Source organism: Equus quagga, chromosome 1 (assembly GCF_021613505.1).
Source record: "Equus quagga isolate Etosha38 chromosome 1, UCLA_HA_Equagga_1.0, whole genome shotgun sequence".
In the NCBI taxonomy this organism is placed as follows: Eukaryota; Metazoa; Chordata; class Mammalia; order Perissodactyla; family Equidae; genus Equus; species Equus quagga.
This window is the reverse complement of record NC_060267.1, coordinates 116276984-116303611: the sequence shown is the minus strand read 5'-3', so window position 1 is coordinate 116303611 and position 26628 is coordinate 116276984. Positions and strand designations below refer to the sequence as shown.

Sequence of the window (26628 nt, the reverse complement as noted above, 5' to 3'; positions counted from 1 at the left end):
GCGGGGCTCTCACTGCTTCATATTCGCCATTTCACTCAAGCCTCACGGCTGGTTGACAAAGCCCCATTTTGTAGATGAGAAAACTGAGGCTCCGTGAGTTTAAATAACTAGTCCAGGATCACACAAGGAGTGAATAGTTGAGTTGCATTGGGCTTTGAATCCAGCTGGTTCCCATCCCTAAGCTTTTAATCACTTTGCGGGATGCACTGCTTCTCTTCAAGGGTGGGTCAGGCACGAACGTTGGGTTCAGGCAGGGAGGCATTCTTGTTTCGATTATTAGTCGTACTGAGTGTCTGTTTATGCATACTCTGACCGCCCTGTGTACACACTCTCACTTAATTCTCACAGCAACGAAGAGGGTAGTGGGTACTGGATTGTAGAGACGGGGAAATTAAGGCTCAGAGAAGCTTAGTACGTAGCTCAAGGGCACACAGCCGGCAAATGACAGGCAGTCCAAGCCATGGGGGTCAGCCTCCAGCCCCTCGCCGAGACGACTCAGCCTCCAGCACCGCTGGGGCGCGGCGGGGGCGGCGGACGCGGCGGGGGCGGTGGACGCGGCGGGCGCCAGCCGAGTCCCGGGCCGGTCCTCGCGGCACGCCTCCGCCGCGCACGCGCACTCGGGCCCGGGTCGGGGCGCGCGGCGGGCGCGAGGACGGCGGCGGGGAGCGTGCGCGCGGTGACGTGCCGGGCGCCATGTTGGAGGGCTGGTGGTAGCGGCTCGGGGAGGTGCTCGCTCTGTCGGTCTCGCTCTCTCGCTCGCTTCCCCCAGCTCCCTTCGGTGCCCCCCCCGGTCGCCTGCGTGCCGGAGTGTGTGCGAGGGAGGGGGAGGGCGTCGGGGGGGTGGGGGGAGGCGTTCCGGTCCCCGGGAGACCCGCGGAGGGAGGCGGAGGCTGCGAGGGACTCCGGGAAGCCATGGACGTCGAGAGGCTGCAGGAGGCGCTGAAAGGTGGGGGTGGCTGCCCCCCTCCCTTCCTCTCACCCCGCGCGGCCCCTCTCCTCCCCTTCGGGCCGGGGGCCTCGGAGGGCCGCGGCCGGGCGCGGGCCGGCGCGCTGCCCCGGCTCCCATCCCCCTCCCGCCTCCCCGGGGGCGGGGAGCCCTGTGGGCAGCTCCCGCCCGCCCGCTCGGGGCTTTGTGTCGGCCGCCGGCGTCTGGGCGGGGGAGGGGAGCCGGGGCCGCCGCCGCGGGGGCCCAGCCGGTCTCCCCCGGCCGGGGGCAGGTCGTGGGCCCGCAGCCCACTCCGCGGCGGCCTCGGCTCCCCGGCAGGCCCCCTCCCGCCGGGCGTCGGGGCGAGAGAGAGAGTGCGGGGCTGGGGGTGGGGGGGTGGGGCGGGGGCGGCCAAACAACTTTGAAGTGTCTCCAGAGGCCCCCTCCCCGCGTCCCCGGTCCGAGCGGTCGCCCTCGCTGCCCGGGATCGCTCGTCTGCCGAGCAACAGGCTTGAGCCCCGCGGTTCTGGAACTTAGACGAGCGTGATCGCCGCGTTTCGGGAATTGCGCTGGGACGTCCAGAGTCTTTTGGGGGCGGCTGCAGGAGGTCTCTTTCCGAGACGCAGACTTAGGAACCTCCCTTCCAGAAGCAGTTTGTGGGGGTCGGGGCCTGGGGTTTGTGTTTTCACCGGATTCCCGGATGGAGCTGCCGTCCGTGTTCCCGCGGCCTTCACTTTGAGAAGCACTGCGCTAAGGATGGTCTGGAGAAGTTGAGTGCCCCCTTTAGGAGGATTCTTGTCACCTGGGAAGAGGGTGACAGGTTGGAAGTTGAACTTGGCAGAGTCAAGGTGGTTATGTGACTGAGAGGCTTTTTTCTTTTTTTTTTTACTAGTTAATATGAGGAAGGACTGGGAAGAAAGTTTGTTTTTAGGGGGCGTTGGAAATGGTCGATGGACTTTGAGAATTACTGATGACTTTTCTTTCTTTCCTTATTTAGATTTTGAGAAGAGAGGGAAAAAGGAAGTTTGTCCGGTCCTGGATCAGTTCCTTTGTCATGTAGCCAAGACTGGAGAAACGATGTGAGTCAAAAACATTTAGTCGTGGTTATAGACCTATGAGTATTCAGAAGTGCTTAGGAAGGGGAAAAGTGTTTTTCAGAATTGAATAATCCATCCAGCCAAACTGTACAAGCCCCAGTCATGTAAAGCATTTACTAAGTGCACATCCTTTATTTACTTTATGAGTGTTCTGTAATGAATTTTAAATTTTTTAAAAAAAATTTTCTCTTTCCGGTGCATTTAGAAGTTACTAGTTAGAGCCAGAGAAAGGAAGAATGCCTATTCCCATTATAACCATTTTTTGGCCTTAACAGGCTTATTCCCAGAATTTTGTGGCTTTAATTCTGTTTCAGATTCTTTTGTTGGTGGTATTTTTTTGTATTGTCCTGTATCCAGTCTTTTGTTGTCATATTTATATATGTGGGTGTTTGAAGTGTCACTTCTATTTATTCTCTTGAGGACCCAGGGTGATTATCTGACAAATTCCAGATGCTACAGTTTTGACTGTCCTGTAAACTTTCTAGGATAGCTAACTTGTTACATGTGCTCAGCATTTTGTTAGGCTTGTTTCCAAATGTTGTGAATTTGAAACTTACACTATGAAGTTAGGATTGTTTTCAAAAGGACCATTCCAGTTTGTTCTGTGAGTAGTTTGTGTGGCAGGAGTTGTTTTCACACTATGGCTAAGTTAACTTGTGGAGAGCGATGGGGATTTGGTGACTTCCTTGTAGTCTTTTCTTTGGGCGGGGAGTGGGGAGTGGGGAGCAGGAGGGGAGAGGCGTCTTTGGGTGCAGTGTGAGTAAGTGGGCTTTCTTTTGGCTCCCCTACTTCTTGCCTATTTTTAAAATTCTTTTTGAGACCTGGTAGAAGAGTGTAACCTTCAGCAAGAGATGTATATTTCTTTCACTGTTAGGAAATGTTCGTTTCTCAGAGGATTTGCTTATGATTGTAGTATAGTCTTCTAATAATTCACCTAATTTTAGAAAAGGTGAAAACCTCTTATTTAATGCTTGTGTAGACAAGCTGAACCTCCTTAGTGCTTTATTAAAATTACCAGTCAGCCTAGGAGTGTGACTGTGATGTGTTCAATCTTATGTTTATTACATTTTAAAAATGGAACCCTTTAGGGAAAAAGGTCATTTTTGCCTCTGAATTATAGTCTCTTAGAACATCTTGATTTTTAAAAATTGATGCAAAATAACTGGTGTTTATATAGATAAGCTTAAAAATGACAAGATGCCAGCTTTCAAAAATAATCCCTAAATCATAAATGCTTAGATTGCCACTGTTTCTTTTGAATTGCTCGTTGGTCCAAACTTACCCCTCTCTACAATATCAAGAGGAAAAATATTTTACTTTCAGAATTTTGATACATAAGATTATATCAAACTATTTGGCAATAAATACTTAAAGTCAATTATTTAGCTTATCAGGTCTGTACAAACTGCCTTTCCTTTTTGGCATTGTCTGTAAATGTATAAATAGTCGAAAGTTTCCAAAAGAAGGCTTTTTAATATCCCGTCTGATGAGATCATCAAATGGCTAGGGAGATTTAACGTGGTGTCTCTGGACAATTATTTTATCCTGATATAGGGCTTAAACTAGCTCTTCTCCCCCCATTAGGTGTTTGTACATTTTACTCATAGTGATTTGTGTTAAACTGATGGGTGGTGGTAGATTCTTTATGGAGTTTGGGAAATATTTTTAAATTTATCATTCAAGCAGCTGGTGTTTATACATTTAGCTTTATTTAGCTTTTGGGTTTCTTTCTTAATCAAATTGGGCATGTCTTAACTTTTGATACTGAAATTTGCAGAGTTTTTATCTGTTTATGGCTAAACTGAATTCTAAGATTATAACAAAAGAATGAAAATCTAAAGAACAAGTTAGATCTCTCTGATGTTTTAGGATGGATGAGTTGCTTAAGAACTCCGTTCTGTTTTTATTTTCCTTGGTACATTATGGCAAGAAATCGTTAACAGAAGAAATATGTGTAGGATATTTATTTTTCACTTAAAAAAATTCCTTTGACAGTTGTGTTTTTCGCTTTAGAGAGATTTGGGATTTGGAAGTATAGGTTCTTAGGAGGAGATTGTAGGAAAATTAAGAGCATTGGAGGAGTTTTCCTTCCTAGTCTTTTAGAAGTTACCTGTAAACATCAATTTTAGAAAGCTGGGAAAGATGCCAAGACATGGGGTACCAAATGGTTATGAAGAGGGACATATCTATCTATCCATCTAACAATCCCCAAATTTGTTCTTTTTGGCCACTTAAAAAAAATTGTATTTATATTGAAAAGGATATTTTCTCCTGAAAATGGGACGTTTCCTTCAGTAACACTTGTCTGAAGGTAACAGTTCCTAACTTAATGCCAAGTATATATTATGTGCTGAATAAACAGAAACATATGTGGTGTGTTTCAATCATGAATTTAAATATTTGATGGATTTCGATCATGGGTTTAAACATATTTGATGGGTTTTAGTTGCAATAATTCCTTTTTTTTATTTTTAAATATTGGCACCTGAGGAAACATCTGTTGCCAGTCTTCCTTTCTTCTTCTTCTCCCCAAAGCCCCCCGTTACATAGTTGTATATTCTAGTTGTGAGTGCCTCTGGTTGTGCTATGTGGGACACCGCCCCAGTGTGGCCTGAGGAGCGGTGGAATGTCCGCACCCAGGATCTGAACCAGTGAAACCCTGGGGCACCAAAGCGGAGTGCGCAAACTTAACCACTTGGCCACGGGGCGGGCCCTGAAATAATTCTTTTGGATGCTCAAATTGTCCCATCTTTGGCCTATGGGAGCCTGGTCCAGTTGATTCCAGAGTCCTTTTGACTTGATCCTAGTAGTCTTTGATAGCTTCTCCTTACTTTGTGGTGGAAGAATTTGTTCTACGCTCTTTTCCTGCCTTAGACCTGGAATCAGCCATTTCTCAAGAAGCGCTATCTTCCTTTTAGTGGGAAATGGTTTTTAAAGACTACAATCTGGGTGCTGGAGATGTTTATTATTATTGAGTTGGTGATTGTTTTTAGCCTCTTCAGTGGACAGGACTAGATAAAATACTTTGTGATTCATACTGATACTTCCAGGTCAAAATCAGGACTGTGGTGTTTTTTACTTCTTCCACACCAAAAATCCTGGTTTTCAAGGACACGGGATGGTAGAGTTAGGATTTCTCATAATTTCTGACTGTATTTAACATTACACACCAAAGAGTCTAAGAATAATACCACTAATGTAATTACTAAGAATGTTAATAAATTTTTACATATATTCTCCCAATTTCTAGCCCCCAATTAAAAAACAGTAGTTGTGTCTATGTTATCTGAACATGTAGCTATTACATAACTCTCCTTTTTAACTGTTTACTCTAGTTATACGGCAGTTTTATATTTAATGCTCACTACCAGTCCTTATGTCACTGTCTTTAGTCACTTTGATTCTCTGAAGCTCACTCTCTAGTAGATTCTTCAGGCAGACTGATAGGAACAATATTTCTTGAATTCTTGTATGTTAACAGTTTGTGACCTTTGTTCTTGAAGGTCAGTCTGACTGGAAATGGTCATGGGTTCACATTTTTTTTGTCCTTGAATGACTTAAAAGTGTTAATTTCATTGTTTTCCCAAATTTAAAAGAGTTACTGGCAAAAATCTGATGGTAATCTAATTTTCTTTACCTTATAAGCTACCTACTGTTTTTGCCTAGATTCCCAGAGGATTTTTTCTTTTTCTTTAAAATCCAGTAATGTTTCTAGACTGTCTTAGTGTTTGGGGTTTTGGATCTGTATACTCAGCTATGTGATGTGCTCTTTCAGTATGCATGTTCAGTTTTTTTCTTTTTAATTTCAGGAAAGTGATTGTTTGAATTATTTTCTTTGGTTTTCTTTTTCAGGGACTCTGTATTCCTATGTTGAATCATCTTACACATCTTCAGTATTTGTCATTTTGTCCTAAATTCTTTTTCTTTATTCCTGTTTTTAAAAAACAGCTTTATTGAGGTATAATTGACATACGGTAGACTTCACTTATTGAATATCTATAGTTTGCTAAGTTTTGACATCTACACTCACAAAACTACCACTACACTCAAGATTGAACATATCCATTACTCCCAGAGTTTCCTCATGCCCCTTTGTAGTCCTTCCTTTCTGTGTGTGCTCCTCTCCCCAGTGACCTGCTTTTTGTCTCTAGATTATTTTGCATGTTCTAGGATTTTATATAAATGGAATCATACAGTATGTATTCTTTGGCTTTTATTCAGTATAATTATTTGAGATTGATCCATGTTGTTGCGGGTATCAACAATCCATTCTTTTTTATTTCTGAGTAGTAGTATATGGAAATCCTACAATTTTTTATACATTCACCTGTTGATGGACGTTTGGATTATTTTTAGTTTTTTGTATTATAAAAGTGTATGAAAATTTGTGTACAAGTCCTTGTATGGACACATACATTCTTTTCTTTTGGATAAAAACCTAGAAGTAGAATGGCTGGATCATATGGTAGATGTAAGTTTAACTTCTTAAGAAACCGCCAAACTTTTTCAGATTGATTACACTACTTGGCATTCCCACCGGCAGTGTGGAAGTTGAGTTCAGTTCCTCTGCATTTTTTTTTTTTTTTCTTGGTGAGGAAGATTGTCCCTGAGCTAACATCCCTGCCAGTCTTCCTCTGTTTTGCATGTGGGAAGCCATCACAGCATGGCTTGATGAGCACTTTGTAGGTGGGTGTTCGGGATCCAAACTGTGAACCCCCCATGCTGCTGAAGACGACTGGATGAACTTAACCACTATGCAACCAGGCCAGCCCATCTGCATTCTTTTCAATGCTTAGTATCACCAGTCTTTTTCACTTTATTAATAGATGAATATTGCATAGTGGTTTTAATTTGTATTTCCCTAATGACTAGTGATGTTGAGCATCTTTTCATGTGTTTATTTGTTAAATGTATATCTTTGGTAAATGTTCAAATCATTGCCCATTTCAAAATTGGATTGTTTTCTTACTGGATTTTGACAGTTTTTTAGGTATTGTGCATACAGGTCCTTTATATCACATAGGATTTGCAAATACTTGCTACCACTCTGCGGCTTGTCTTCATTCTCTTAATAGTGTCTTTCAAAGTGAAATTTTTAATTTGATTCCACTTAAGTTTTAAAAAATTTCCTCTGAAGGATTCTTACTGCATTATCTGTGGTAGTCATTTATTTGTTCTTGTGTATTTTCTAGTTTAGTCTGTATTTCTTGAAGTAATTACTTTTATTTTAATTCTTTGCTGAATTCTATCCGTTTCCTGAATTTCTCTAATTCTGACTTGAATCGTTTTTCTTAACTCATTTTGAAATAGTATACGGTTTTGATCTGTTTTTAACTCATTTTGAAATAGTATCATACAGTTTTGGTCTGTTTTTGAATGTCTTTCTAGCTTCCTTTCTTTGTAAAGATGTTACTCTCCTTAGTCTCCGTTTTTCTTATAATAACTTCATATTGGATTTGACGTTGACATTTTCCTCTTGTGCGTTTTTACGTGAAATTAGTTTTCCTGAACTTTGAGGAGGAGGTGTGGTTCAGAGTATCTTTTCTAACTTCACAGAGCACTCTCATTGTTTTTGTGACGTGTTTGAAGAACATGGCCGCTTGCTTTCTGAAATTTCTAGGTTCTCCACTCCTACCTTTATTTGAACCTTGTCTTTACTTCGTCTCTGTTGTCCTGTTCTCTTCATTGTGGAGTGGCCTCTGGGTGGTGGCTCTGATGGGTCACTTTCAGGAGCTCATGGGAGCAAGACTGCTTCTCTCTTTCAGCTGTCACTGCAGAGCCCTTCTACTCACTCCCTACTGCAGTGGGCGCATCCCATCTTAGTCACAGCTGCTGTTCTCAGAATGGCCTGGCATAATTTCTAGTGAATACCTCTTGGCTGTTTTGTGATTCTCCTGTTCCTAGGCCCTTCAGGTGCACTGTAACTTCTCTTTGCCTTCTCTTGCACAGATCCTGATAATGTATGGGTCATGTGACTATCAGTTTTTCCTCACCCACTTATTTTTGGAGTTGGTGAGATTACCTACCTTGTCAGCTAGTTTTGTTGTAAATGGTTTTGTTCATTGGTTTCTGGTTTTGCTGTCTAGTTATGTCTGATATATGGGATTTTGGAGAGATGACAAGCTATAGCACTGCTGCCATCGTCTCAGAATTTGACTTTTTAGGAAAACATTTTTAAGGCCCTGTAAATTAGTTTCCTCATCTATAAAATGGGGATGATAATAATAATACCTCATGGTATGGGTAGGTAATACATGGAAAACTTAGCGCAGTACTTGGTAAACAGGGTAAATGCTCAATAACTAGTAGTTGTTAACTGTGTGGATAATGCTTATATTGAGTCTGCTTTTTGTTCTCCTTGCAATTTCAAGTTTTGTGTGTTCAGCAATTTTGACATATCAGTAGGAAAATAAAAGTTAGATTACTTAAAAGTAATCATCAACAGCTAAGACTTGCATTATTATAAATAAAATCTCCTTAAGCCCATGAGGCTATTAGATCCTTCTGTGGGTTTCTTAAGGGAGGGAATTTTGTTTTGTCTAACATAGTGTTTATTGAACACTTGAGCATTATTTGTAAAACGTCAGTCTCACATACTACCTTCATGATTTTTGCCACATCCTTGTAACAACTGTACAATTATTTACTTATTACACTTTTTTAGGTTGGCTTACTTTTTTCTTCAGATTTTTGTAAAATGGAAAAATATTACAGGTGAGGTCAAGCCCTCTTTTTAGCTCTCCCCAGAAATATAATCACTAGGTTTAATTTTTTCCCGTAATCTTATTGTGAGAAATATGATGTGAGATCATTGGCTTATTACACTTTAAAATCTATAAATACTAAAATATGTAACTAATGTGAATTATCCTTGGGCCACCTAAGGTCCCCTCATGTACCATCATCACAGTGGTACACAGAGGAAGCACAGTAGATTTTCACTAAATGTTAGTTAAATGGATACCCTTTGGGGTTTAAATATTCCAGAAACTGCAATGATTAAAGTATGGACGTGAGGAAAATTATGGTTGCTTTCATTTCTTTCGTCACATCATGCTGCAAACCTGATGTATACTGCACTACTGAAGGATGCACTCAAAGCTAGACATGTTGCTAACTTTATTTTCTGACTGAACTTCAGATCTTCAGTCTCTTTGGTGCCTTAGTGAGCTCATAGTTTCCATGTTCAGTCCAGATTTTTACTAGTAGTGAGCTAGTCCCCTAATTTCATGAGAGTTAGCATGTGATAATGTGATTCTTGGAAGGAGCTTGGCGTGAGTTCTGAATTTAGCTTGGCAACTTGTGTGTGAATTTGAGCAAATTATTTGTGAGCTTGTTTCCTCACTTGAAAAATGGGGTTTATACCATATAGTTGCCTCAGCTATTGTGAGGACTTGAATAAATGGAAGTATATAGCTATAGATACTGAAATTTGGGAGGGAGTAAAAATTAGACCTGTCTGTATGATTGGGCATAAATAGAGTGAATTTGGCTCAAGAAACAAGTCTGAGGTCCTAATCTGTGGAAAGAGCTCTGGTATGAAAGTCAGGAGGGCACAAAGCAGATCTGGCTTTGAATTCCCACCTCTACCACTTAGTTACCATGTAATTAAGGTTGACTTTTCTTTAATTTTCTCATCTGCAAAGTATAGATAGTACAGTAGATCTATCTCAAGGGATGTTGTCAAGATTCAGTGAGTTTATACATAGAAAGTGCTTAAGACAGTGACTGGCACATAGTGAGTTGACCCCCTTGCCTCTTCCAAATGAAAGCTATTGTAACTAATTATTTTGTCTCCATTATTTAAAATCACTTAAATTGCTATGAGCCAGTCTCCTCAGATACTAAATGAGGGGTTTGTAATAGATCTCCAAGGTTCCTTCCAGCCTGAAAAGCCTATAGGAGTCTCTGTTGTAGCATTATTACCTGGGGGTGGTGTTGCAGCAGTAGTGATTAAGGGTGGAGAACAGGGCGTGGTGATAGTGGCTGATACTAAAATGTCTGCTTGTGGTGAAAGATGTTAACTGTGGGGAGTATGTTACATAGGTGAGTGGTTTGGAGACAGTAAAAAAATTGAGAATCAGTTGTCTGTACTTGGATGAGAAATACTAGTCACTGTTACCAGTTAACTCATTAGCGTCACAGAGAGTTTCCCGGAATGCTTATCTTAGTGTTACCTGAATGCACCTGTGTGATTTTTATCTCCGTCCAGAGATCCTCTTTGTGCCTGCCGGTGAATGTATGAGTTCATAATGCTTATGGACTGTTATTGGAAGTCTGTCAAAAACTTCATGTTGCTTCAGAACATCTCATTAGTAAGAAGATAAGGAATTTATGGTCCAGAATTTACTGTTATTTCCCTCTGTTTTGTTGACTGTAGGTCTTTTACCTTTCTGATATGGGAGTTTATTATCGGGGTGAGTGTGTGTGTGTATGTATCTATCTGCCTAAATCAGGTTTCAGCATCGATAGCAAAATACTTAAATCTAGTCAAAGGTTAAAACATATACACAGTTGAGAAGAATGTTGGCTGTTATTTCGTTTAATACATATGCTTGTGAAAGCATTATACTTTCAAAATACCTAATGAATCTGAGAAGTGTATTTTGGATCTTCATTTTTGGTAGACCCTCAGATGTGTTCATTTGCTTGTCTTTGCTCTCTCTGGTTTGAACCACAGCTGTCCTGTTCGTGTATGAGGCTGCCTGGGTTTGGCCACTGCTTTTATGGAATCTACCTTGTATAATAGGCACTCTGTAACCACTCTCCAAACGCCATTCCCACCAAATACGTTGAATATTATGGAGAATTTACATGATTGAATGTAAAGTGAATAATAGCTAAAGTCTCAAATTAGTAATAATATAAAAGAGTAGTAATAGTGCCCCCAATGCTTTGTAAAAATGTGCTATACATGTGATAGTAAAGTAGGGCTTTTTTGTTATCACTTACTGGTTTGACTTTGTGGGGGTGGGAACCTTTATTGAGAGGCTCTAAGGTAGAGTGAAGACACACTTGGAGCTGTATATGTCAGGGTCTCTCTCTTGCCTCTGTGATTGTAATCTGCTTGACCCTAGATTCGAACTTAGTCCTGGTTAAAATTCTAGTTTTATTATAACCTATTTGAATGACCATGATGGCACAAGTTAGTTACCTAAGCCCTCTTTTCCTCAGATGCCCTGCTGAAAATGTGGATAACAACACTTATTTCAGAGAATTTTTGTGAAATAGCAGGCATCCAATAAATCTTAGATTCCTTATTTTGTTTATGCGCTGTGATATGAGAAATAAAAATTATTAGTAGTAAAAATAACATATCTAATACTAATTTTGATAGCTAAAAGTTTTGCAGCTTACTGAAATGAAGTTCTAAGAATGAAAACACATTAACTAGATATAGGGATCTCTCTCCAGGCGCAGTACTTTTCTAAGTCTCATCAAGCTTCTTTGTACTTATGACTGAATTAGCCGTTCATTTTGCTTGCCACGACTTTGCTTCAGCTATTTCATTTCTCTTATTTCCTATAACCAGATCCGACTCAGACACTCTCAGACGTGCAGTACATTCTACTTTCTCTTCTCATCTCTCTATGATTTTTCTAGGCTCCCTGCAGGGGCTGGGCCTCTTTAGTATTTTTGAGCCTTTTAAAATTTTATTCTCCTAATCTTATTTCTTGTACGTGGTGCTTCTCAGTACTCCTACCTCGCTCAAGTCTTTGATTGTTTTTAAAATGATGAACCTGAAGTTGTGATTTATCTTTAAGGGACTAGGGTTTTCACATTGGAACTTCTGTTTTGGGTTATTGTCCTTCTTCCTAAAAGGCAGACATTTAATGAGCATTTATATTGTGCCAGACACTATCACATGTTTTATATGCTTACACAAATTTAATCTTTACAACTACTCTGGAGTAGGTATCCTTTTTAACAGCGAGGTTACTGAGGCTTACAGAACTTAAATAATTTGCCTACGATTTTGCAGCTGCTAAGTGACAGAATTGGGATTTAAACTCAGGCATTCTGACTTCAGATCCTTTCATCCCCTGTACTTTATATCACTTGTCCCTTGTTCAGTTGTCTTCTCACATCTTTCCTCTTACCTGTAGCAGTCTAAGAATCCTTTCAAAACCTGTTAGAATTTGAAGCTCTGCATTTGATAGCAATCTAATAATTGCTGTTATTTCTGAGACTTTCAGGCTGCCTCACCTCACGTACCTGTCCAGCCGCCTTTTCCTTGTGGCACATCATAATATGACCTCCTAAGCACTGACACCATAGATAGTTTCCTGGGGAAGGAGATTATGGCAAGTATAGGTAGGTTGGGTGTGGTGGTTTGTGATCTAAGAAAACTATGTCAGGAGATATTTACTGAAAGGGTCAGTAAGGCAGATGGTTTGATGTACCCTTAATGTTTGTAATTTTGGCTATTTTCTAGTGACCTCAAAGGCTGAAAACTGTTAGTAATTGTAATTTTGCAGAGGCATAAATTTGAAGCATATAGGTGATGAGACTGATGTATGTATTTTAACTGAAACTCTGTGAGCCTAGCTTTCTCTTTAATATATGCATCTTGGATTTGTTATTCTCAATTAACCAAAAATCTTATCCTTGCAATGTTGGGAGGTAGGTGGTATCCCGTTTACAGCTGATGAAACTGAGAAAATATATGCTGTAGAAGTGTTTGAAATTTGAGAGATGTAAGAGGTCTTACAAGTGCATTTGTAGATTTTGCATTATTATGTATCTCTGGGAGGGAGGGTGAGGTAGCTTTTTAAATAACAATAAAATATTTCTATGTAAGATTGTTTGTATGTACCAAAGTGAATTTAGTATTTTTGGAGATTGTTTTATTCTGGTCTTATTTTAGGGTTGTTATCCGTGGTGACTACAGGGTGACTTTTGAGATTGTGGCTATTTTTGTCTCAAAGTGTTCTTTAACTGGAGACTGGTGTACCTTTTCTAGGGCCTTTGCACACTAACTCTAGTTTGCCAGGAGTAATCTTAAATGTGGGTAAAATGTGGCTTAGTTTTCTTTTTTCCCCAATGAGTACTGTTGGTGAATCTGGGGTTTTCCTGTTCATAAGCTGTTGTAAGACAGGTTCTCTTTCTCTTGCTCCTGTATAGATACTGATACCTCTCTAGTCTTGTCCTAACTGTTCCTGTTAGAGGCTCATGGGGATGATACCTTGTTACTTGGTCGTCAGTTTTCTTGTAAATAATGTCCCTGGCATTTGATTTTTCTGTCTTAGTTGCTCTAGGATATGACAGAAATTAATGCCACAGCCAGGCCATGGCCACTTTAAAAAATTATTTTCTGACAAAATATTAGATGAGTATATGGACTGGTGGTAATTTTTAAAGATTTGTTTTAAAATTTTCAGTCTTTCATAGTTTTAAGTATCTTAAATATGGAGAGTATTATATAAACACTTTTTCTACTTACATCTCCATTTTGGTTAAGGGGAAGTTTTGTAAGAATAACAGCATTTTGAGGGTTTTGTTTGTTTGTTTCCTTGTCTAAGTATTTTTCCCCCAGTATTATTGAGAAATAATTGACATACATCTCTGTATAAGGTTAAGGTGTACAGCCTGATGGTTTGATTTACTTGTATTGTGAAATGATTACCACAGTAGGTTTAGTTAACATCCATCATCTCATATAGATACAATAAAAAAGTGAAAAGAAACAAATTTTTCTTTGTGATGAGAACTCTTAGGATCTATTCTCTTAACTTTCCTGTATATCTTACAGCAATGTTAACTATAATCATCGTGTTGTACATTACATCCCTAGTACTCATTTGTCTTGCAGCTGGAAGCTTGTACCTTTTGACCACCTTCCTCTAATTTCCCTTCCTCCCACCCCCTGTTTTTTGAGTTTAATGGATCACATGAATTAAATAAGTATTATTGTGCCTATAATGTGAAAAAACTCCTGTGCAAATACTATGGAATTAATACTGCTTTAGATAAGCCTATCTCATTTTAAAGTTTTTTGTTATAAAAATGCTCACAAGAAAAAAGAAAAAGCAAACTATACTATTAACCTGCTTTCTTGTATATTCTTAACAATTTTTCTATGCATATATAAGTGTATATATGTTAATTCTTTTTGAGAAAAACACAGTATCAGACTTGTGCAGTTTGCCTTTTGTTATTTGCTGTATTTGGATATCTCTTATCAAAACATGAAAGTTTACCTCGTTTTTTATGGGTTGCATAGTATTTCAGTGTTTTGGATGTGCTTTAATTTATTTAACCTGTCCTCTTTGATGATTCTTTAGGTTGTTTATGGTTACAAACAGTTCAAACATTGCTTAAGTGAGCATATTTACATTGGCACAGTTGCAAGAATGGGATTTATTGGTTAAAGTTTATGTGCATTATTATCTTGACAGATATTGTCATTTGGCCTTCAAAAATTTTTTTCAACTTATGTTTATACCAACAGGGTGTAAAAGTTATCTCTGTATCGAATGTCAGCACCAAGCGTTTAGACTTTTAAATCTGAAAATTTGACAAGATGAAAAATGTTCTTTTTCATTTGCTTCCTTTTATTTTGTGCCAGCATCTTTTCATTTGTTTATTGTGATTGGTAGTTTTGTGTCTTCCTCATTTATTAAGCTATGATTTGTTCCTTTTCCAGTTTTTTGTTAGATTTTTGTTGATAAAAGTGATAAAATGGCCTGATAAATTTACTTCTAAATAAATTATATTTTTATTGTGTTAGGAATAATTTGAGTTTAAAAGTATCTGAAGTAGCAAGTTGCTTAAAAAGGATGGTCACAACTATATAGCAAAGGATAGTCTTTGTAATGACTGGTAGATTTAACTTATTTCTGGCATATATCTGTCTTTTCAGTCACATTCCAAAGAAAAGTAGCTGTATTTATCAATAAAAGAGACTTCAAATACAAAGAGTGAGCAATGCCTTTAATTGAATAAATATTTGAAATTTTGTTCTTGTAAATTTTTTTCCTAACAATCTGGTCCTGGCCTGTTTATTTGTAAATAGGCCAAAGCAAACCAGTTAGTTTGAGGAAAAAAAATTACATTCTGCTCTTAGGTTGACTGAGTACTCAGAGCACTGTGAGATCTCAGAAATGCCATAAAGTCCTACTCAAGCAGAAGGAATGAAAATGCTACCCACAAAAATGGACATGTCTTGAGATTGTTCTCTACTATCTTAAAATTAGTTTTGAATAAATAGGTACTTTTGTTTAAATGTTAGTAAAATTAACTTGACCTATGTTGTCTACTTAAGCTGATAAGACTTGGCAATAAATTGAAAGTAAAAGTAACTGAAGATGGGTGAGACTTCTGAGGTGTGGAATTTTTCTTCAGATTTGCATTTTATGCTATAATCGTTTTGTTCACTTTCCTCTTCAGTCCTTCATAGCAGTAGTTCTCAACCAGGGATGACAGTGTCTGGAGCCATTTTTGGTTGTTAGAAGTGGAGGAGCGCTGCTGGCATCCAGTGGGTAGAGGCCAGGGATGCTGCTGAACGTCCGTCCTACAGTGCACAGGACAGCCCCCAACAATAACAGATTATCAGATTCAAAATGTCACCAGTGCCTAGGTTGAAAGATTCTGCTTCATAGGAAAAAGCATACATTAAACTTTAAAAAGTGTCTTGTATTTTTGTTCTGTGACCTGTGAAATGAAAACAGTGATGGATATGATAAGGCCATCAAGGTCTTTAACCAAGGCGTCTGGTTTTGCCTTTCAGAATTCCTTTTGAGAAACTTGGAAAAGTCTAATTTTGAGAAATAAATATTTCTTGTTAAAGATTCATAGTCTAATTATAGGTGTTCTCTTTCCTGATTTTCAGTAAGGATGAAAGTCCCAGATGTTTTGCCTCTTATCTAATCAAATACTGTCTAGGAAAACTCTTTCTCTCATGCAACACTTCTGGCACTCGGTGTGTGGGTGTTTTCCCCACACCAAGCAATTGTTTGACACCATCTGAGTGTCCTACAGTTCACTTCATTCTGACACGTCTACTTGGAGTTAACATCAGATCTCACAAGGTCTTAGTCCCACAAGACTGCTCCCTCCCCCTTCAGGCACCAATCAAAAGAGCAGGTTGTTACCTATGCTGCTTCTGAATAGCGGGCTAAAAATTGGATATTTCCATGACCCACTCCTCAGGTTCCATTAATTTGCTAGAGTGGCTTACAGAACTCAGGAAAATAGTTTCCTTACTAGATTACTAGTTTGTTACACAGGATATTAAAGGATACGAATGAACAGCCAGATGAAGAGATATAGAGGGTGAGGTCTGGAGGGGCCTGAGCATAGAAGCTTCTGTCCCATGGAGTTTGCAGTGCACTACCCTCCCAACACGTGAATGCATTCTTATCCACCAGCCTTTGCTAGCTGCTCTGCATATGCCTAACCTATGATTTCCCATGAACTCTGCTCACAGGCGGCCTGGCAGCTATGTATATCTCACAGACCAAGTCACAGGCCACCACACAATTGGCTGATAGACCAACGGAACATTAGTGGCAGCAATGTTGATCACTTCTCCTACCTCCAATAGAGCCAGCTGCCCTGGCCACTGGAGAGTCTCTGCATGCTGTCCTGAAAGGGAATCATTAGCTACATTAAGTCTGAAAAGGGTGAGAGAAAGATAAATTGGTTATTTTTGTTATCTTTCAGATTTAACTGCACATTAAAGTGAGGAGTCAGTCCATTATATGTGCATTTCGCAAATAGTCAAGATCATAGAAGTTGGAAGTACAAAGTGGAGAGGTCTACCAAACTAGCGTATTTTAATGCAGTAATTAATAATACTTCATTAAATATGGTACAAATGATGATAAACTGGGTGGAACACTGGGTGTGCAGATGTGGACTGGGACTGTTCTAACTAGGATGTATCCTCACTCTACCTTGTTTCCTTTGGAGTCTCCTTGTATAGCGTTATTAATCCATTTTATGCTTTTATCCTTTCAGTGAAGTAAATACTGTCTTACTCTTAAAAATTGTTTTTGATCTGTGCTCTTTTTACCTTTCCAGTCTTGTCTCTTGCCAACATTTGTAACTTTCTCAAGTTACTTGCAGTTCACTGAATATGCAGTGCTCTTATTTTGCTAGTGTTAAATTCTAATAGCATCTTTCTGTTCATCGCCTCTCATGTGCTTCCTCATGGGATAACTTCAACTTGTCTGTTCAAGTTAAGACTGTTCAGACAGCTTCATTCAAATACATACTAGTCTACTACATAGCCTTCTCAGATCCCCTTTTCTCCGTAGAAACTGCCATATTTCTGACATGATTGATCATGTTTTCTGTTATAGCTATTTGCTTACTAGTCTCCTTCTACTTGTGATTCTCTAATTGAGGGGGCTGAGATTGCCTTGCTCAAAATGTGGCACAAAATAAAAGCATTAAATATATAAATGGAAGAAAAATCAAAATCTCATCTTCATCTCTTAAATATTCTTTACAGCTTTATAAAGTATTATTGGTATCAGAATCTTGAGGTAGGTTGGAGGGGGGTGTGTGTGTGAATATTCTGAGATAAGCTTGCTTTCTCTCTTCCCTTTCAATTTCCCTGAGTAAATGCACATTCTGTTTATCCTTTGTCAGCTTTGCTTGTATCTTAGCCTTCCCAGATTTTTATACCTTGTCTTTCTAAATTCTGTTTTGCCATTTTCTATTCTATATTATGGGTATTTTAATATAAATATTATTTCTCCTACCAAGCTAGGCTCCTTAGAGGTTATAATTTGGTCAGTGTTCCTTTCAAATAGTAGACTTGTTGTGTTAGCTTGGGCTCCTATAGCAAATAGAGTGGCTTAAACAACAGAAATGTTTTTTCACACTTATGGAGGCTGGAAGTCTGAGCCCAGTATGGGCTCTCTTCCTGGCTTGCAGATGGCCACCTTCTTGATCTTCGCTCATGTGGGGCGGTGGGGGCGGGGAATCATTGGTTTGTTCCTTCATTCTCTGGTGTCTCCCCTAATAAGGGTACTAATTCCACGATGAGGGCCCCCCTCTCATGACCTTGTCTATACCTGCTTATCTCCCAAAGGCCTCATCCAGAAATACCACCACATTGGGGGTTAGGGCTTCAGCATATGCATTTCAACATCTTTTTATATTTGATTAAATTCAGGTATGAATTGTTTATGTAAATATGTTCTTGAAAATTTTGATGTTGAGTTTTGTGAAGTAGGTACTTTTGGTGTACCCTCTTTAAAAGAAAGTAGGAAGGAGAAGGGGCTGGGACTTTTGAATGCATACTATGGGACGTTCTATGTAAAAAATGCTGGTGTGAAATTTTCTCAAAGTGGAAGTTCCTTTTGTTATATACTATTTACCACTTAATTTTTGTGTAATTTCTGATTGTACATTAAGTTTTCTTAAGTCTCTTCACATCTTTATTGAGATGTCACTTATCTTAAGTCAACAAATATTTATTGAGCATGTTTTCTGTGCCAGGTACTGTGCTAGGTGCTGGGGATGCAGTGGGGAACAAACAAACCAGTCTCTTATACTATTTACTATTTTAACAGTAAAGTATTTTACCTCATTTAATAGTTTGCTCACTGCTTTTCTCAGCATTTGCTGGCACCAAGTATGTTAACTTCATTTTTAAAATTAGGACCGGGGGATACTTTTATAAATGTAGTTCCTTAAGAGAGTATTTTTTTTTCAGTTGATCCTTAAATCAGCATATGCTCTGAGCCTAAGGCTAATCAGTTATAGAACGAGCCAACCAATAATAATTATTTTTGTTACGTGTTTCTATTTTTAAATTTAGAGTGGGGAGGTGAAAGCTTTAGTGTCAAGGGGTACTAGCCTCAGAATGTTTAAGTGCACTAGAGAGAGCTTGGTTAGATTAGATGGGAATAAAATTGAGATTGTGTTAAATTTTTGTCTTTTGAATTTTTTCTGCTTTGTATATATATAAATTCTAGATAGTCCTCAAAATTTTGACATAATTACAAATTTTATCGAAGTAAAGGTTTAAACTTAGAATCTCTTCACTACGCAAAAAGACGTTTTAAAACTAAAACTTCGATAGTCCTCATCAGCATGTTTTTTCCATATTTTACTATCTGTGAAATTGAATATCTTTGAAACATCAGTAGTATCTTAGACTTCTTTTTTTTTTTTTTTTAAAGATTGTCACCTGAGCTAACGTTGCCAATCTTTTTTTCTTCTTCTTCTTCTCCCCAAAGCCCCCCAGTACATAGTTGTATATTCTAGTTGTGCGTGCCTCTGGTTGTGCTCTGTGGGACACTGCCTCAGCATGGCCTGATGAGCGGTGCCATGTCTGCGCCCAGGATCTGAACTGATGAAACCCTGGGCGGCCAAAGTGGAGCGCCGCGAACTTAACTGCTCGGCCACGGGGCCGGCCCCAGAATTCTTAAAATAATGGAGAGTCTTACAGTTGATCCTGATTTAGATTTGATGAATATAGTCTTAACTCTTTGAAAGTTTGGGAAAGGCACGTATTGAAAGCACAATTTGGAAGACTCATCTTGAAAGAAAGGCTTCTGAGTATTCAGTATAAGTAGGTTGATTCAAGTTGGCGTGTTTAAAGGAAGAAAATGTTTTAAGGAGGATTTTTTAGTATATTGCAGTCTTCAAAAGTTGTTCATGTCAGTATGAGAATTTGTGGATAAAATTGTATCTGTATTTGTGACTGAAGATTTTACTTTTTAAAAATTTGTAGTTGAAGAGTACAAAAACTTTAAAGAGTCACGTTAATGGAATGAAGTTTCGAAATGTGCTAATCTTTAAAATTACTGAATTTGGTATTGATGTGAGGCATAGAGTGTTAAGAAATGTGGCCAGATATTTAAAATGTATTTTTTTATTATAAAAGGTAGGATACCTTAATTGAAACAATTTGAACAATGCACTGTTTCATAAAAGGAAGAAGTAACAGTCTCTCCATTCCGTGCCCCAAAATATGCATAATATTTATATACACTCCATAAAATACAAAATAGAAGTGAGAATTTAGTTAGTAAATAGCTTTTAAAAATAGTCAACAGGAAAAATGAAAGTATACTTGAGCAAACTTGTGTGTTCTAAGGAATTAAGTTTAGATTTTTCACGTATACTTGAAGAAGAAATGCCAGTAGCCCTTTAAAAATATAATTGGATCAACTTTGCTTTTTATTATTCAGTTTGAATATTTTTATTTCTGAATTACAGTTTCACCATTAGTAGCTTAATTTTTCTCAATTTATAATTTCACTGACTTTAAGCAGTTACCTTTTTATACTTTTAAAAGGTAAAACGCTCACATGAAAAGGAAAAACTATAGGTATATAATTGACTGAAATGTACAACCTTCTTCAGACTTTTAAATTTATAAATATATATGTTTATAAATTCAGATCTAATTTCTAATGTAGGAAAATCAAGCTTTAGGGCTGATTGAGGAGCATCCATGTGTTTTGAAGACCTAGGATATTTATATTGGAAAAAGATAAAATTCTCCAAACTGTAATCAAGGAATAAAGTTCTAATAAAGAGGAAAATAGCAATGAAGTTACTTTGTTGGCAGTGATCTGTCATAAAGAGATTGTCAGTGTGTATAACAACACAGAGGATCTTTGACATTCTGGCGAGTTACATGCAGGGGACTGGACTAAAACCCAGATTCTCTGAATACCACGGGTAGTCTGCCAGACTGAATGTTCAGATGGGTCCTTTGGGAACGTCCACTTAAACTTAATTTGCTGAATTAATTTACTAGTGTCACAGCATTTTAAATATTAAAATATAAGAAATAAACTTTAAATTGTAGTTTGAAAATCCAGAAGAGGTTTTTTTCACAGCTCAGGTTTCTGCTTAAAGCTAGAGTGTTAAAGATTTAATCCCAAAAGAATATTTGGCTTTTTGAAAGCATCAAATTGATTTAAAACTTTTTTTGCTTACAAGCAGCACAAACTGATTTTGGTTGACTTAAGCCCAAAAGAAAGCGAGAGAAGGGAAAGAAAGATTTATTGGAAGGATATTGAGGTAGCACTTAGAATCAAAGGTTGAAGCTATACCACGAAGCTAAGGATATGAGGATGGGGTACCTCGGGCACCTCAGCAGTAGAAGTTTCTAGACGTTTTCTTTAGGTTGCTGCCAAAGAGATGAATTATTGACAATGACTTACAGTCTCTGGTCTCTCCATATTTCACATTTCTGGGGGAGAACATCCAATTGGTCTACCCCAGGATTATCCACTCTTTGCAGGGGGTGGGTAGAATGGGCAGGGAAACAGCTGGCTGTTTACTGGAGGCCCATACCTGTGTATTACATCTGTTTCTAGTAAAGTGGGAACCAGGATCTGGGGGGCCAGCTCATTGCTGTATACTGTCACCAGCTTGTATGCATATACAGTACCCCAGTTCATCATTCAGGTTAAGTGTATTAAAATTGTCCTAAAACTGTTCTGAGGTTATAACTGTGAGTTGCATGTCAACAGGAAATCACCTTGACCTTTAAGGATCTAGATAAAGTTAGCACTGATCCTTCTATTATTGTGAGAAATTCACTGTTCTTACCAACATCTTTGAATTGCTGAAATGCTTACAATTTCTTGAGGTCCTAGCTTTTGCTAGGTTAGTATCAAAGTGTTTTCATGACAAAGGCAGTTCCTTCCCAAAAGAGAGATTCTGTTGCATGATTCTTAGCTTCATGGAACCTGATCTTAAAAGGGAAAAAAGGCATAAAACTAGTGATTATGGTCTGGGGCAGGATATAATAGTTGCTTTAAGGAAGTTATAAACAAAGTCCTTTGGGAATGGTGGAGTAAGAAGTTGATTTCTGGCAAGGAAGGTTAGGGAAAGCCTCCTAGTTCAAGAGGCATTTTAACTCAGTTTAGTCGGAGTGAACAGTGAGCAAAGGAATAGTCAGGAAAAAGTGCAGGGCTGTGAAGGTAGATTTGGCATAGATCAGAGAGTATCTTGCTAATATGTACAATTTTGAATTTAGAAAGACGTTAAAAGTTATTAAAGGTTTTTGAGCAGAGGAGAGAGAAATCAGAGCTTTGCCCTATGGAACTTGCATCTAATTCAGGGGAGCCAGAGAAATCACTCAGGAGACTATTATGGGAGTTTAAGCTAGAGGAAATGAGAACTTGAAATAGGGCAGTGTTAGTGGGAATGGACACGAAGATTCACAGACAACATCCAGTTATGGTTCTGTAGACATTCCCTATCCATCATTCTCATCTTGCCTGGGTTTCTGTAAAGTGTTTCCTACCTGAAGTTTTGCTTGCCCTTTCTAGTCTCTCTAATCTATACGATTACCAGTGGTTGTGCAACAATAAAAATTATGCTATTCCCATAATTAAAATTTTTATGCATCCTCCTTGCTCAAGTTAAAATTTCAGATGTATATGATTGTCTACTTAACTTGTTATCCCCAATTTACTCTCTTTGTTTTTGTGCTCTCCTAAACTCCTCAGGATTCCTTGTTGGATCACACTGCCTCCTCTCAGTACCTTTTCACGTATTGTTCCCTCTCCCTGAAACAAAGAGCTTTCTTTTCTTTTGTGCTCATCTTTTAAGATATATACTAAGGGTCTGGAAAACTTTCCTCGACCCTGGCTTAAGTGTGTCTTCGCCTGCTTATGGTACTTTATGATTACTTCATTGTCCTATGTATATTTTCCTATGCTGTCATTTTTGTTTGGATTGTGAGTTCCCCATAGGCAACTAGCGTCTTTTTTGTATCTTTTCCTAGTAGACTAGCTTAGAGCTGCATAGTGGCATTGACTGTTTTTTTTGGCTTATACTTTTCCTATAACTAGATGTCATGACTTAGTAAGAGTATGGATTCTGGAGCCAAAAATGCCTGGATTGAAATCCTGGCTCTGCCACTTAATAGCTGTGCAACCTTGGTTATTTAACCTCTTTGTTTCCAGAGTGCTTAGAACAGTGTCTGGCATTGTGGTTATGAGTTTGCTGCTGTTATTATTATACGTTGTAGTTCAAATGTGAATCTGTACCCCTATTGCTAAAATAGTTGCACATATAATAATTCTCAGATCTGCTTGGAAAGTGACATTTTCTTTGTGATTTCTTTTTTCCACAGTAGGTGGGTTGTGAATATTATTCCCACCAAAGTCGGCTTCAGAATATTCACAAAATAATTTTTGAGCAGTGTTTGCCAGGCACATTCTTGGTACTTGTGATATATATTGGTGAATGATATTTGGGCATAGAGATAATAAATATAACAAAACAATTATTATGTTACTAGATTGTAAGGGCAATAGAAGAATAAGAACAAGAGTAAGGGAAATGAGAGATAAGGGTAGAGAGGTAGTTGTAATTTTAAATAAGGTGGTTAGAGTCAGTCTCATTTAGAGGATGACATTTGAGCAAGACAGGAAGTTAGCCATGCTGTATATAGTAGAAGAGCATTCCAAACAGAGGACTTCCAATGCACAGGCCCTTTAAGTAGGATTGTGTCCCACGTTTTCACAGACTTAACTAGGAGGTCACTGTGGCTGGAGTAAACAGACCAATTGGGGAGGTCAGAAAGGTAAAGAGGAGTGGGGTCAGATCATGTTAGGCAGTGTGGACCATTGTAAGGACTTTGGCCTCTACTCTGAGTGAAATCAGGAGCCATTGTGGAATTTTGAGCAGAGAAGTGACATCAGACTTGAGTGTTAAGAGTACAAATGGTTATGCTGAAAATATGCTTTAGGTATAAAGTAAGCTAGAAGCAGGGCTTACTGAAGATGATGATAGTATGGAAGGGATGATAGTGGCTTGGATTAAGTGGTAGCAGGAGGTGGTGAGAATTAGTCACATTCTTTATATATTTTGAAAGTACAGCTGACAGGATTTCCTGACAGGGTGTGGTATGTGAGAGAAAGAATGGAGTCAAGGATCACTTAGGTTTACCTAAGCAGCTAGGATGAAATTTCATCACACCTGAAATGGGAAAGGCTGTCAGAGGAGCAACTGTCGGGGTAAGATCAGGAGTTCAGTTTTAGACATGCTGGATATTATGTTGATGTGGAGAGAGTGCTTGAATGGATGAATGTGGGGATGAGGAGATAAAATTGGCATATACGTAGTATGTATTTAAAATCTCCAGACTGGATAAGATCACCAGGTGTAGATAGAGAAGACAGAGAGGCTGAACTTTGGGTTACTTTAGCATTAAGCAGTTTGGGGAACCAGAAAAGGAAAATGAGCAGGAAAGACCAGTGAGATAAAAAAAAAAAACTAAGAAAATAATTAAGAAGAAACCATCAACTGTGTAAAATACTCTTTTTAGGGCACTTAACTGAGGCGTGAGACTTGGCCATTGGATTTAGCAATACTGAGGTCACTGATGACCTTGATAAGAGCAGATTAGTTTTAGTGGTGGGGCTGAAAGCTTCATTGGAGTGGGTTTGAGAGATAATGGAAGGGAGACAACTTCAAGGAATTTTCCCTCAAAAGAGAGCAAATAAGTGATGTGGGAGCTGGGAGGTTAAGTGGAGGAAAGAAAAATTTTTTGAGATGGGAGAAATACGACCTTATTTATATGGTAGTGGGGATGATCCGTTTAGAGATTAAACAGTTGATGTAGAGGTAGTGGATGGAAGGGGAGAATTACACAAGTGATGCTCTCGAGCAGACGCACAAATAGAGAATTTGGTATGTAAATAGATGAGAGAATGGGCAGTTCATTTATGATAACAAGTGGGAATTCAGAGTGTGTACGTGAACATGCTAGTAGGTGGATAAATTTGGTGAGACTCTGGAAATTCCCCCTCTGTTGCTTCAGTTTTCCAAGTGAAACAGCAGGCAAGGGCATTGAAGGTGAGGGCGAGGGAGAACACACTGGGAGTTTGAGGAGAAGGAAGATATGAAATCGTTATCTAGAAGAGTCTGAGAGTGAGTACACTAGGGAAATAGAATCTGGCAGCATTAATAGGGTACTTGAGACCAGTCAGCATGGTTGTGCATTTTTCTCTAACCTTGTGTTCATCCCCATGTGCACTGCCGAATAGGCGTAGATTTGGTGAGATTGCATTTAACCAGTGAACTTGATTTTTTTAGTACAGTGAAGCCAGAGAGAGACTAGAGAATCAACTGTATGCAAGGTGGTAATTGTGATGATTAATTATTAATTATAATTTAAGCTGGATAATGAAGGGAGAGAATATCAAAGGGGTTAGGAGGCAGTAAAAGTGGTAGGATCAACGGATTGGAGATCCTGGAGGAGTCAGAACTTTTGGAGTTAGTGCAGTATGTGTAGATATCTTCTAGCTTGTCAGGAACTGTACAAATACAACTATCTTTTGACAAAGTTAGGTGATGTATAGGGTTTTTTCCCTATTCTGTCTTCTTATCTGTTAGCGGAAAATTTTACTTTTTTTTTTTTTTTTTAAAGGAAATAGTTTTGTGAAATAGTAGTGTAGAGCGAAGAAGGGGGATATTGGGTAAAGAAGTTTCTCCTCTCTCTAATAGAAGGGAATAATTTAGAGAGTCTCTAGAGGTATTCTTAGGCCAGAGATTGCCTCAAGTTGCTATTTATCTGTTGTGTGACAGTGCATAAAATAAGCCCAACCATTTTATTATGGCCCAGCAGAGGTCTTTCTCACTATTCCAGTCCTTTCTTACTGATTCCATCTCAAGATGCTGTACTCATCTGGAAAGCTCTCTGCATAGCTCTACTATATTACTCAGATGTTCTCCTCATCTTGAGTTTCTTGAGGAAAAACAACCATTGGGTGCTTTCTAGGTGTCAGTCACTTTCCTAAGCACTCTGCTTACGTTAATATTAATCCTCACAGCAGTTCCTTGAAGTAGACACTGTTACCCTCATTTTACAGATGTGGAAACAAGGGGAGGCTAGCGTTATTTGTCTCAGGTCATACAAATGAAATACAAGTGGCTGAACTGAAATTTGAACTCAAGCTTCCAGATTCTAGCCCCATCCAGTTCTTTTAAAATAGTTTTTTTTTAACCTTTTTGTTTGTATTTTTATCAAATTTTACATGCACAAGATTTAGTGAGTTTATTAATACGCCAAAGGTAACAAAAGTCTTATGTTGTGTGCTTTCTTCCATTTCCTACTCCCTAGAGACAACCACTTTAAAATCATTGTTTCTTTTGGAGTTTATCTTCCTGTTTCTATGTTACAGTCTTAAAATGTTTTTTTTTTATTTAAATTTTTGGAGTTAATTATTGATTTACTAGTAACAGTGAAGATTTAGTTTCTTTTACCTGCTCCTTCTCACTCTATACGTACCTCCCACTTCCATTGCCCAGTTTCCCTAATAGAAAATTATGTTGAACTTTTGGTCAGCTCAACATTTGTTATATGCATTATCTCTGTGAATGCTATTTTTTGTTTAATTTTCTACGTACTTATGACTAATTCAGCCCCAAACTTTAGTTATTTAGATCTCATTGTAGTATATTGAATTATATTGGGTTCTTTACCAATTTCATGTTTTAAAAAAGTGTCTTTTGAAGCCTTCTTAACTGCTCCATTCTGGACTGGTCACTCTCTAGACTTGCCTTAATCCTACCTTCTTGGAAGCTGCCTTTATCATCATTCTGAAATGCACTCTCTTTTCTTGGGGTCATCAGTTTATTAGATAACATGTCATGCTCTTTCTTGGTTTACTT

General features: G+C 38.6%; 1 protein-coding gene across 2 annotated transcripts in view; it reads left to right on the top strand.

Annotated features, from left to right (window-relative positions):
* The first annotated feature begins 667 nt into the window (after positions 1-667).
* PPP4R2 (protein phosphatase 4 regulatory subunit 2) overlaps positions 668-26628 on the top strand; it is a 49141-nt gene continuing 23180 nt past the window's right edge. Inside the window, exons 1-2 of one of the 2 annotated variants that reach the window (XM_046667767.1) lie at positions 668-946; positions 1923-2004. In XM_046667767.1, coding sequence (XP_046523723.1) covers positions 913-946; positions 1923-2004 — 116 coding nt within the window. In that variant the 5' untranslated portion in view covers positions 668-912. Of the gene's footprint in view, positions 947-1155; positions 1774-1922; positions 2005-26628 lie in introns of those variants that run through there. The other variant, XM_046667772.1, reaches the window with a different exon arrangement.